Source organism: Coptis chinensis, chromosome 2 (genome assembly GCF_015680905.1).
Source record: "Coptis chinensis isolate HL-2020 chromosome 2, ASM1568090v1, whole genome shotgun sequence".
Taxonomy (NCBI): Eukaryota; Viridiplantae; Streptophyta; class Magnoliopsida; order Ranunculales; family Ranunculaceae; genus Coptis; species Coptis chinensis.
In genome coordinates, this window is record NC_141457.1 from 81,318,342 (window position 1) to 81,331,309 (window position 12,968).

The 12,968-nt window shown below is 35.4% G+C and overlaps 2 protein-coding genes across 3 annotated transcripts; both read right to left on the reverse strand.

Moving 5' to 3' along the window:
* Positions 1 to 957: 957 nt before the first annotated feature.
* On the reverse strand, positions 958 to 5,245 carry LOC147518214 (F-box/kelch-repeat protein SKIP30-like). Its single transcript, XM_086590125.1, is given in 3 exon segments — positions 958 to 1,497; positions 1,499 to 2,332; positions 4,527 to 5,245. Coding segments are annotated over 2 exon segments (1,041 nt in total). The 5' UTR covers positions 2,242 to 2,332; positions 4,527 to 5,245; the 3' UTR covers positions 958 to 1,199.
* A 5,455-nt stretch (positions 5,246 to 10,700) lies between these two features.
* On the reverse strand, positions 10,701 to 12,289 carry LOC147518215 (non-specific lipid transfer protein GPI-anchored 26-like). Of its 2 annotated transcripts, none has more exons than XM_086590127.1 (3): positions 11,844 to 12,289; positions 11,576 to 11,638; positions 10,701 to 10,980 (listed from the first exon to the last, which is right to left on the reverse strand). In XM_086590127.1, the coding sequence occupies exons 1-3, from the start codon at positions 12,160 to 12,162 to the stop codon at positions 10,859 to 10,861; spliced, it is 504 nt and encodes a 167-aa protein (XP_086446253.1). In that variant the 5' UTR covers positions 12,163 to 12,289; the 3' UTR covers positions 10,701 to 10,858. The 2 variants fall into 2 exon arrangements, with proteins under 2 accessions (XP_086446253.1, XP_086446252.1); XM_086590126.1 differs by having other exon boundaries at positions 11,576 to 11,641; positions 11,844 to 12,282.
* Positions 12,290 to 12,968: the final 679 nt, after the last annotated feature.

The following is a 12,968-nucleotide window of genomic DNA, read 5'->3' on the forward strand; positions in this document are numbered from 1 at the left end:
AGAGTGACGTGTCTCCAGGTCTTCATCACTACATCTCCCCCAACAATCTTTAGTGAAGAACTACCACCCTGGTAATGCCCACCCGAAAAAGGATGGTGAAGCAGGCTAATCAGACTTGAGCTGATCTCTGGTTGGGAATGGAGGGACAGATGTTGCTTGTAGTTCAATAGATAGGCCTGAACTACTCCTTATGTAGCTATTTCCCTATGGCAATGGTGCGTAGGATACCCGGAATTTGCTACCCGACCATTCCCCTACCAAGAAGAGGCGGGAAGCTCTTTTATGTTATGGAAGATAACTAGTAGTGGTGGGGTTAGGGGGTCAGGTCAGCATCCCATATCAGCTGTTCATCACGATCATAAGACACTCTTGAGTTAATGTCAGCTCCGTATAGCATCTGAGTTCTTCCTCTTTTGGATTGTAGGAACTTTTCCCCCTTTCCTTTCTGCTCTCTCCATTTCAGTCCACTATTCCTCGTTCCCCCATAGTCAGCTATATTTTTGCCTCATTACTGGGAGCTATCTTTTCATAGAAGCTCGATAAGCCATAAGTATTCATGCCAAAAGCCGTAACACTCCGATGTCGGTTTGAACTCCAGGATCTTTAGTCCTTTCTAGTGTTAATGATTGTTGGTTGGAATAAATAAAACGACCATATATGGAGTGGTTCTCTCATATCTTGGTAGAGCTACCGGGTATAGTACTCCGAGACTCTACTTCGTCAAACAATAGTTAGAAATATACCACTATAGTACTCCGAGACTCTACTTCACAACTTGCTTTATCCAAAAAATAAAGACTACTTCACAACTTACAGTATTTTTGAATTTCATATCAAATATTCTCAAGCAAAAATCTTCATATATCGTGAGACGAAGACTTCTCCAAGCAACTCATAACAACATTTATATCAAAATTAACTACTGCAATTATAGCAGCTGTAGAACAGGAACTGATATCTATGTGCAACTATAATTATTTATATCAAGTACAAAATTACAAATTATGAGTTCTGACTTGGCTATTCAAATGTTATCTGTTAAGCCTTTTAGCAAGCTATTCTTTACAAATATTAAACCAAACATCAGGGTTAACAAACAAAACAAAGAGACCGACTCTCAAAGCCTCTCTTCTACAGCTGAAGGACCAAAAAATAAAAGAAAAAAAGAACAAAACATCAATTCTCACAACATAGCATGCCTAAATCCTCAGCATTGTACAACCTAGTACTGAGCCATGGCACTCTGTCATAGGTGTCACCATTCTCCAAGTTGGTCTCTCACTCCCAACTGTTAGAACATCAACATCGGACAGTGGTTTGATATCTAAATTCCACCTTCCAGGTCCGATCACTCCACCAATCACATAAAGATTATCTCCCAGTCCTATCATGGCAAACCCAATTCTACTCTTAAAGTCTGATGCTGAAGCCAATATCTTCCTTTTCCTTTGCTCCCTGTTCTGCTTGACGATAAACCCATGACTCAATACATAAAGTTCCCCTTACTACTGCCATTGGACCTTGAAGCCACCCATAGTCTTCAACCACCCACCTCCACTCAGCATTCTCAAATACCTGGACTGTAGACAGTCCCTTGTGCAAGACATGCACCTTCCCATTGATGAGAACCCCAGAGCAAGCAGAGTTGTGTGTGTGAGGAAGGTCAGGTATTGCAATCCACACATCCTTCTCAAGATCATAGGCCTCTGCCTTCGAGATCGACTTCCTGCATGTGGTGAAACCACCTGCAACAACAATCTTTCCATCCAAAACACAGCATGCAAACATGGCACGGTGAACAAGCATTGAGGCCCGTCTTGCCCACTGCCGAAGTAGGGGGTCATATGACCATACTTCATTTGACGCAAAAATTCCATAGTGGTCCCCTGTCAATGGATCGACTGCGTCACTGCCACCTCCAAGCACAAACAATTTTCCTGCCGTGGATACAACACCAAAGTTTGCGAGGTGCCTAATATCTGAAGGCAAAACAGGTACGGTCATCCATAGGTCCCTACGAGGATCATAAAGCTGCCACAGATTTTCAGGCTCAAATGCACATACACACAAGAGGTCCTCGGATGCGCCAACCTCACGTCGGGATCTAAAGAATTCTCGGCTGTGAAGGGCACCTCTCCAAGAGCGACAAACAAGCTGCAAATTGGGATGTAGGTATAAGGGCACTCGAGCAAGACACCGCAGAGCTACAGCATCTGGCAGACCCTCAATAAGTCCAGACATAATAATGGCTTCTACATCCTACTCAGACGATTCATAGTTGTTGATGATGGCTGTATATTTCAACGTCGAGCGTCACAACCTGACAGAAACACTGTTGCTCAGATTGGTCAAGGAAGCACGCACAGATAACTGAATGTAGAAGTTGAATTACTTGAATTAATTTGGCTAGTCAATACAAGATGTTAGATAATATATCTATAACGTTTTTCATTTTACTATTAGTAAATATTGAATTCTACGTCCAATACACAAAAGGGAAGGAAAAGAACTAAGTGTATTTCATGATTCCATAGAAAGAGATAGTCTGTGTTAAAATAATATTTTCAGCACAAACTTATGCAAGTCTAAGAACTACATATTCCTCTAATATATTGTCAGATTTACCCTAGAAGTTGAAGTATACCTCGAGATCAGAACTTTTTACCTTGAAATACTTGTATATTTCCACTATATACAATAACTAGCAAACCAAGTAGAGAAATGAACATCTTTTAATAGATAGATAGAGAAATCATGTTCAGAAATAAAACATCATCAGAAACCAGCTTCTAGAAAAAGACACTCTCAGAAATCTTTTGTTGGATCTCATTTGTCTCAAAGAGAAAGTGCACATTATAAATTAAAATAACAGATAAATTTTCCCATTGATACGTGGTTTAGACTTTAGACCAGTAGTTTCCTAGACCCTGGAACTATATACCAGACGTGATCTTTTCTTCTACGTGCCAAACGCAAATGGGGGACATTTGCCCATTCTCAAGATAATATATTACAGCTGCCAAAATACAGATGAATAAAAGTAACTACAAATCACATTATAGTGGAAATCTGGATTGCGTAAAGTGTAAACCATTTAGCATAGGAATCTATTCCAGTGATGTAATGGGATTCTCTCTTCTTTTGGATTGGATATAAATATTTACAAAGGATTAGATAGGACATATGTAAAAACACAAATTACATCATAGTGAAAGACTGAAAGTGTGAAAGAGAAAAAGGTTTGAGATCTAGAGCCAGTTTTTATAATAAAGGTAAAAATATTTCCACTCATAAGCACATCTCCTGATTCCTAAAGGCGCCAAAACAAAAGATATCACTTGCCACATAGAATATTATTGGGTAATTCTCAACGACTTTTACTTGCAGGATCTAGAACTGTTGCGCTATTTTTGTACATATTCAATTAAAATGAGTAGCTATTTTACAACTCAGATGTTTCTAAAGAACACAGAGATTACCTTTTATTTCCCATTTCCCTATATCAGTTGGGGACTAAGTACAAGATTAACGCAAAAACAAACAGAAAAATAAAGAGTAGATGAGAACATTGAACACAGAACATCTTAACCCCAGATCCATCCAACTCTTCCTCTTTCAAGGGAAGCTATAAAGACAAATCCCAGTCAAAGAGAGCATTGTCTTATGATCTTATCGCCACATCCCTAGCAAAGCAAGAATATATTGCTACTTCATAACATTCTCCTCCATCCTCACTCTCACAAGAGAAGATATAACATCTCTTATATGCATTTGATGTGCGATAACAAATGTGAAAGAAAACTAAACCTATTTTTTTTACAGATGGGGCAAATATAATAGTTTGTACAAAAGTACGAAACGTACATTCAACCCTGATGCAATTTTTTGGCCCCACTAAATGTTTCAAGACTCCGCTGCTTTATATCCTATGCCCCTTCTGAAGAGACCTATGAATGAAACTAATCTTAGCCAAATCCTTCAAATATATATAGTAGCAAATGATCTGCCTTTGCAACTTTGTTCCCAAATGCCAAGTTATAATTCCACATACGCAGGAAGAACAACAAACATCTATAGCTGCGACCTTTATTTCTTTGTTTCAATTTTGGATTACTAATCAGCACACCAAGGCGCTTACATTAGTAATTTATTGTCTTTGCTATCTAAGGATTAATTTTCCTAGGATGTCCTATCTTTCAAACCAATGATATCCTTCTTCACTGTGACTGTACTACACTACTCTTAAACTATGACTACAAATAAACATGTAAGAAATGCTATAGACCAATATAACTTCACCAAAATGCACACACACACAAAAAGAGGAACAATCACTTAAAACAACTTCACCATACAACCCCCACATAAAGTTTCTCAATAACAATATTCATAAATTCCACCAAATTCATAAAAACAAAGTCAATACACACAATTTTTTTGATACAAGCAATGATAAAGTTTAAGTATTTAATTAAGATTCTGCGTGTTATTAGTATTATATAGAGAAGTAATGAAAGAGCATTTACCTTGAAACGTGAAAACTAGTGGAGATAAAAAAAAATTGGTTTGATTTAATGGAAAGAGATGCCAAATGTAAGAGAGGGAGTAGTGGGTGTGTTTAGCGCTTTAATTGATTAGAGAAGATAGAGAGTGGGGTATGGTGCTTAAAAATGTAATCAGTCTTGTGAATCATGAGATTATTATGAGAGAAAGTCCTATGGTTTTAGGGTAGGCCACCGACCAATTTTGTTGTTTTTAATAACTATTGAAGGCAATCTCAGGAAATCATGCAGCATATATATGTGCAACACAGTAACACATATCCCAGCCAATTGGTCTTTTCACTCTTTTGGTTATCTAGAAATTATGAGTTTATATTATTATTAGAGGTGAAGGTTACGAATATATTTTGCGCTCGTTCAACAAAATTTTCAGTTTTCCCAATACGAGTGGATTTAAATTTCAGACTTGATCTAGCTACAATGGGAATTACTCAATCAGAACTAAGACTTTTGGAATGAAATTGACTCCAAATTCCAAAATCACATATTGAGACACCTTCGATGACTGGATTTTGTTGTTAGGATGAGTTTAAAGAGCACTGGTCTAAAAGACTAAAACAGTAGCCATGTCTAGTCAGACTTGCAAAACTGAGAAAGATACTATCCTTAGAGCATCACCAATGCAGGGGCCGACATCACTATTTTAAAAGTTAGGGTGAAGGAGAGCCGACATCACTATTTTAAAAGTTAGGGTGAAGGAGAGACCTGATAAGAAGGACTTCTAAATGATGAGTTGTACAATGCAACCTTTATAATAAAAATTAAAATCCAAATATACTAAAGTTGATAGTGGACTAGTAGCAAAGTTTGGTTTGGGAAAATTGGGTGGGTGGGCTTGGTGCAAGGTTTGAGTCTTAGCATGAATAATATTTTTAAATCTATGTTTCCAGTGTTTTGTAATTTAAACTGTGTTAAAAAAATTCAAATTGTTGGGGCGAACTAAAGAAGTTTCCCATTTTAAAAATGATTTTTGGCATTGAAATGTTTATGGACATATTTTTATCGAGTGAGCGGGAGCGAACGATCTTGGGAGAAGGGGGGTATTCGGACAAAAAACAACTTGTCGCGTTTACATGCAATCATCCAAGACTTTTACAATTTCTCTTCACTCACTCGTTCTCTCACCCGAAACTCCCTTCGCTCTCCCTATATCTTCTTCCTACCAAAACTCTCCAATCGCCAAAATCCATCACTCCACCGGCACACACTCTCTATCTCTTCTTCACAACACCCCACAATATTTTTCGCTTTCTCATTTGAAAATTGGTCAAGAATCGAGTTTCATTACTTTTTGTGCAACTGCTTGGCAATAACCGCAGCAGGTAACTTTCTCAACAAATTCCGACAAAGGGGGTGCGGCAAATCCTTCTGCGATTAAAGAAGGTAAGTTCCAAAGTTCTACCTTTTCTACTATATCCTTCATCAAAGTTTTTAGCTTTCCTTTTGATTGTATCTCAATTGTGCTTTGTGGTTTATACTTGATTCGGGGTTTCTTTGAAATAAATCTCACTTTTGGATTTTATTGAATATTTTTTGTTAGTTTATCATGAAAGATGAAAAATGGTATCGAAACTAAGAATGAAGGAAGCATAACTCATTTAAATGGTATCGAATCTTCTCGCTTGGTTTCTCGTTTGTGATCATGGGTTGTATGGCTAAGTGCTCACGTGAAGTTTAATGATAGTGGAATTTTGAGATTTGGTGGTTTGAATGTGGGGTATTGAAGGCACTAGCTAATGTGAGAATGTAAGTAGTTGTTGGTGTTTAATCTCCAATTGCTTCATTGGAATTTCTGCTGAAAACAACTAACTTTATAGTATTGATTTTGGTAGAGAAATTAGTTTAGTTTCTTTGTCTTTATATAGCTTCTTATCATTTCAGTTGTTGTTATGTTCTAATTTCTTTGAGAAATTTGAAATATTTGATTGTTAAGGTCTTCTTGATTTTGGAGAGTAATGTTTCCCTTTTATTTGGTTCAAACTAGTTATTGGTCCTTTAAATGTTGATTCGATTCAATTTTCTATTCTTGAACTCTATTACGATATCTTTGTTGAGTGTGTTCTCGTGGTTAAATTATTTTACGATAATACCCCTATAAATAAGTTTCTATGACTCTTTTCGTATCTTGTGGGAATATCACCATGGGCAAAAGACTTTTTGACTATTGCAGTTACTACTATGTGTAATGAAGTTGGTAAGGAAGTCACCTATTATTCCTTCTCGAAACCATGCTTGGCTAATATTTGTTTGGTGATCGGTATAACTTTTTGTGTTAAGATTGAGTATTAGCTAGTCATTTTGGTAGAATATAGAGAATGCTTTATTCCGCAATGTATTTGTTAAAACTAGTATGGAAGTAAATAAGTAATGGAACATGTGAAGATTTCATGGCCTATGGGGAGATTTCATGGTTTGAATAGTATGAACTATGAACAAATGTTACGCATGATTCTTCTGTACATTTTACTTGTGACGCATATGGTGGTACTTATTTTGTTCTTGAGAAACATAAATTGCTGTTTGAAAGGTAGTTTGTACTGAAGGACAAATAACTCATTTTCAGGAGAGGAAAAACATAGAATAGATGCATTGGTCATAGGTATAGAGGTTGGTAAGCGCAGGATTTAGGTGTCACAACTCACAATCTGTACATTTTGTCAATTATTGATCTATGGAGGAGGCATTTTTGTGTGATCTGTGTCATTTACTATGTGTTGATTATTATTATTTTGCCCCTTTTTTGTTTTCTTTTTATTCTGTGATGCTGTCTCTTACTTCAAGCCTTACAAGTAATATTTCTAACGTACTAGAGATTTGGTGTAATACACACACACAAAATTAGGTATTTAGGAGATTTCTTGTGATTTGGGCTTTTCAGAACAATTGAGTATTCTATGGACTTATGGAGGGCTTTCTGGAAAGTTGTTAAGAAAAAAGTTAATTCTTGTCAAATGGTTAATTTTTCTATAAGCTTGAACTTGTAGAGGGTAGAATATTATGTATATCAAGAGAGCAAGGAAGTGCAGATGTAGGTATAGGTCGGAGATACCTAGAAGTGGGGTGGAATGGTCGATCTCACACTTTCACTTCCATCCTCCTTGGTTGGCCTTTTCCAGAAATAAGATTTTTGGTTATGCTAGGCGACTTGACTCTTTCCTATCCTCATGCAAAAGGTACACTTTATGATAGGCCCCGAAATCTTCAATATATCACAAAGATTGCCAAAGTTCATTAAGAAAATCAACTAATTCCGTTTTAGAAATCATCGCTAGCTGGTCACAACTCCACCTTCTAGACACCAAGAAAGTGTACAACTTTGAAAATTTGGTAAAATGCCATAAAAAATTTGAGGGGTTTTGCTGAAAATAGATTGAATTAAGTTCTCTAAGTGATTAGAGTGCATTGGTATTGATTTGGGTGATGAAATCAAAGCTTCAAGTGGTGAGTTTGTTGAAATTTTCGTGTTCTTTGCTTCGTCTTCATTTTTCATCATCTAGAATTGATATTTTGAGTAGAAATCATGTTGTAGACACTACCCTATCATTATTCTATGATAACCATACAAAATTATTTAGTTTTTAAGTGTTTAGACATGATTTTCATCGGTTTTTGTTAGGTATTTGTAGAAACACGAATTTAAAGCTAAGTAGTTGTAATTTTCATTGTGTTAGTTGATTTTATTGAATTGAGGATATGAACAGTAATAGTGGAGTCAATTTCGATTGTCGTTGATGAATTTTAAATCATCTTTATAATCGTAGAGTGTAATTTAGGGTTTGGTATTTCGGTTAGACACTAGAGAATTCTCGTTGGTTTAGAGTATGACTAAATGATTAATATAAGTTACCAATATTTATTTTCAGTGGTTTGTAATGGAAGAGATCTAGTGGTTGCGAGTTAACCGAGGTTTGGTTTTTTGGTTGCGAGTAGAATGTAGGTGGATATTACTTCTCTTAGTCATTTATGAAAAATATATATTGTATGATATTTTGATGTGATGTGTGTGATAAGCTTGGTTGTGTTGTAGAATGATTGGCTATATGGTATTGGTTTTAGAGATGGAAGTTTAGTTGATTGTGTAGCTTGCTATATTATTGAGCTATGATTACAGGATTGAAGCCTGGTAAGTATTGATTAATGGTGTAGGTAATTTAAATTAGCCGCGGGCTTGTCTTTTAAATGGGCCGTGGGCTTTGTCATTTAAATTAGCCGCAGTTATGGGGTTTCTAAGAGATGAATGCTTCCTTAATGAAATCCAGGAAATCCCACATACTTTTCTAGGCATCCATTTATCTCTATAAATTATTTAGAACGTGTTTTGATTTGTGGAATGTACTCAGGTTGTGGTAGATATTGCTATGATGGTTAGATTGGTGGTTTAAATGTTTAGGTGTACACTAGTCTATTATATTTATGCGTGAAATGTTTTTATGATAATTAATAGCAGTTGTATCTTCCTGCTGGACTTTTGTTCACCCCCTTATATCTCTTTTCAGATATAACTATCGAAGATTGCAAAGACATTTGAGTTTAGTGGAGTATATAGAGCAGCACGAGGAGTAAAAGCTTTGGAGTGAAGTTGTTTATAGTTAACATTTTATTTTCATCTATCTATATGTTTGTAGTGTAGTCACTACTTTATCTTTTGGAAGGTGTTGTGTATATTTTTTGATGGTGTTGTATATATTTGGTTGGCGTTGTATATAAATATGTTTTGGTTTTTAAACTATGTAAGGTTATATATAACTTGGAAGGGTTGATATATGAATATTAGGTTATTTTGATTTTCAGGTTATGACAGGTTTTGGGTATTTGAAATGTTGAAAATACAAATGAAATTTTGCCGGATTTTTTGTAGGAAAAAAAAAATGATGGTTGCTGAGTTGATTTTAAATAATTAAAATTGAACATAGTCTTATTAACGCATCGTAATATTTATTTGAAGTAATGTCTATGTCATTACCCAAGAAAGCTTTTTTTATTACCTTGATAAAGTTTATGTTTTTTGTTTTTTTTAATCTATGTAGGGACTCGGCAAATACCAACCATGCAGAACCATTTTTTACACTTGCTGCATATTTGATTATTAACTTCATCTGATGCTAGTGTATTTCGTTTGTTCATACTGGACTTTGATTCACCTCCACTCTCATCTTCTTTAAGTTTGATTATTAGTGTAAATATGCACCATATGTTTAGGTGCAACTGGAGCGTGAGAGCTTTGTAATGAAACAATTTGTTGAGTCTTACGTGTATTTTGTTGTATGTATTAAATTTATAGCCAAAAAATTGCATACCAGACTACCAATACAATGACCACATTAGTAATTGTTGAGACTCTTAAAGGGATTTGTGACATAATAAAATAAAAACTTCTCATTGTGTAGAATTGGGTTTAATTAATTATGCCAAAGTGGTACTCATGACTTTTGATTTCCTAACTTCAAAACATTTGAGTAATAGGGTTATATGGTTTGGCTAATTTTAACTGAACATAGTATTTCAATCTTTTAACTTAACATGGTTACGTGCGTGGTTTGACTAAAATTTTTTATCCTAACATTTTGAATTTTTTTTTTTAATGTGTTTAAATTTTAGTCCAAGGTGTGGTGGTCAATTTTTTTTTCATAAGAAAATTTATAATTAAATAATAATAATTAAAAAAGTACATAATTATTAATTATTAACGAAATGTCATGTTCCGCTCACGCCCTCACTGCAATGCAGTATACTAGTTTAACTCGCGGACCAGGCCCTCTATAAATATGATAGAAATAAAAATAGTTTTAAAGGATGATAACTATAGGGCTATATATAGGCTGCATTGGAAGCCCATTTTGTATTGTTCTTTTAAATTTGAAGATAGAGGAACATATAAAAGTTCTATCGGTGATGCCCTTAGTGATGACATTTTGTTCGGTATTTGGATCTTGTATATCTGTGGTCCATCAGTCTATGTTTTGCCTTTTCTACTTTTGATATCACATATGCCTGATTCCCTGAAGGTGTAAAATTGATATTGTTCTTTGCTTTCTATTTGATATGGATGTTTTGTGCAAATAATTTTTTTTCAGCCTGTTTGAACCAAGTGTAGTTCAAAATTCAGAATTATTGTCACTAGAAGTAGGGAAAAGCATATATGAAATATCCTCACTCGTATATGAACAATGACGACAACCCCACAAGAGGTCTGAACAAATACATGATACATTATCCACTCAACAAAAGAGAAAAATTAAAGTACAATATGATCATGGATCAAATGATAGAAGACATATATAATTTAAGAGGAAAACTCAGAAGTTGCTGAAAGTTGAAGCATGTGATGCAACAAGGTGGACAAAGAGCAGACAGCTGAATGGCATTTGGATAGATCTTCCACCTCCTCCAACTGATGGTACATTCTTAGATCCATTTCCTGTACAAGTACAAAATCTAGTCAATCACCACAAACATCTCAAGCATGTACAGTGAACAAACTTAATGCAAATTACCAATTTTATTAGTAGTTAGTAAACTCTATTGATTTATAATTTCTAGTCATGTTCTCATGTTAAATTATTCGTCTTAGATCAGTCATGGAATACAATAGTTAAACAAATGTTCTCATGATTATGTGCTAGGACGATATAGATGCAATGTGTTTTGTTTCCAAAGTAGAGATATTTCTCTTCCATAGTATCGACTATCGATTATCAAGCCATAAACTGACTGAAGTGCTGTCCGTTGCTGCTGTGTTGTACACCTTAGCAGACTAGCTAGAACTTCTTGAGATTTTTAAATGCCTCGAGTTTTTCCCATGCATGTTAGGCATCGATGTTGTCACTCTCCGATTGAATAGGTCAGTGGCATTGCTATTGAAATATGAGGTCCATGATATCACTATTTATCTTATATATTTACATCACAGTATCGATTCTTAGTAGGATCATCTGTGAAGGTTAATGTAAGAATAAATTGAAATCGAATAATTGGTGAGAACGTGCACAGCAAGTTTTGAAGATCTTCAATACCTGACTGTGTGGATGCAGACGGAGATTCGGCTGTTCCAGCTGGAGAGTTTGTTGGAGATGCAGCTGCTACATAACAGGATGCACAGTTTAACAATTGATTAGAATCTCATATAGCTAGAAATAATTTTTTTTTAGTTCGGCGGAAGGAGGTTAATAGAAATCAAATAATCAAAATGAAGTTCGTTTCCAAAGACATAAATTTTCAATCATTGATACGCCTATAACTAAACTGATTTCATATCATAGCAGACTAGAACTTGCGTCTTACCATTACACCTGCTAACTGGTGGAGTCTGAACATTGCAAGCAGAGGGGAGAGCTAGAGCTTGAGTCTGGTTGATGTTAATCCCCAAGGACGAGCCACCGCCGCTTAGGACTTGACAAAGACACTGTGGCTGAGACCCAACAACCATAGCAAGCTGTTGGCAACATGAAGGAGACGGTGTTGATGAGTTCCCTGTTATGTAGTTGAGACATGGAGACAAACTAATAAGAACATTAGTACAACTTGATTGAGCAGAGGCCCCTGCCAAAAGCATGGTCACACAGACCATAAAGATAGTCATATTCATATCTTTAAGAGCCATTAGATGATTTTATAATCTTTTCGTCTTTTGAATAATTAAGTATGAAAATGTATATGAGAGCTTCAGTTGAGTTAGGATGGAGAGAGAAGAGATGAAGTGTGGTTTTTATAGAGAAGAGAGAAATGGAGCTGGGTGATTTGGTTACCTACTTTTACTTTTATTAAGGGTTTATAGGCAAACAACTAAGTTTTATATGTTAAAATGTTAGACTTCAAAACATTTGAAAAATGTAAATGACAAATAAACAATATTATGTTCTTGATACACTGAGTTTTGCTGATTCAAAGCTCATTATTTTATCTCTGGCCATGAAATTTATGTCTGATTAGAAAACACAATCAGAACTGTTGGATTGTTGATGGGCGGTGCATCAGGTGCCCAATTAGGATAGCATCTATTTGGATTTTAGCCATTACCAATCCAACATTTCTGAAACCGAATTGGAACTTGGAGTCTATAAATACTTCTTTAGACTTGGAAATTTGTAAGCAAGAGAAGAGAGCCAATTGTTGTGAGGAAAATTTTGTGAGAGAAAATTGTGAGGTCCATATCATTGGGATTCTTGATTCTTGGTTGTTGGTGATTGTAATTCGTTGATTCTCCTTTTGTTTGCAGACGTACGTCATTGCCGAATGCCGAACCACATTATCAACTGATCTAGATCATTTTAGTAACATGAATAAATAATAAACAATTTTAGGTGTAAAACATTTTTAGGATGAAAACAATGTTGTCTAGCACTTAATGGCTAAAGTATCCTCTTACTTTTTAAGTACCTCCATGTTAAGGCTCCAACCATGTATGGT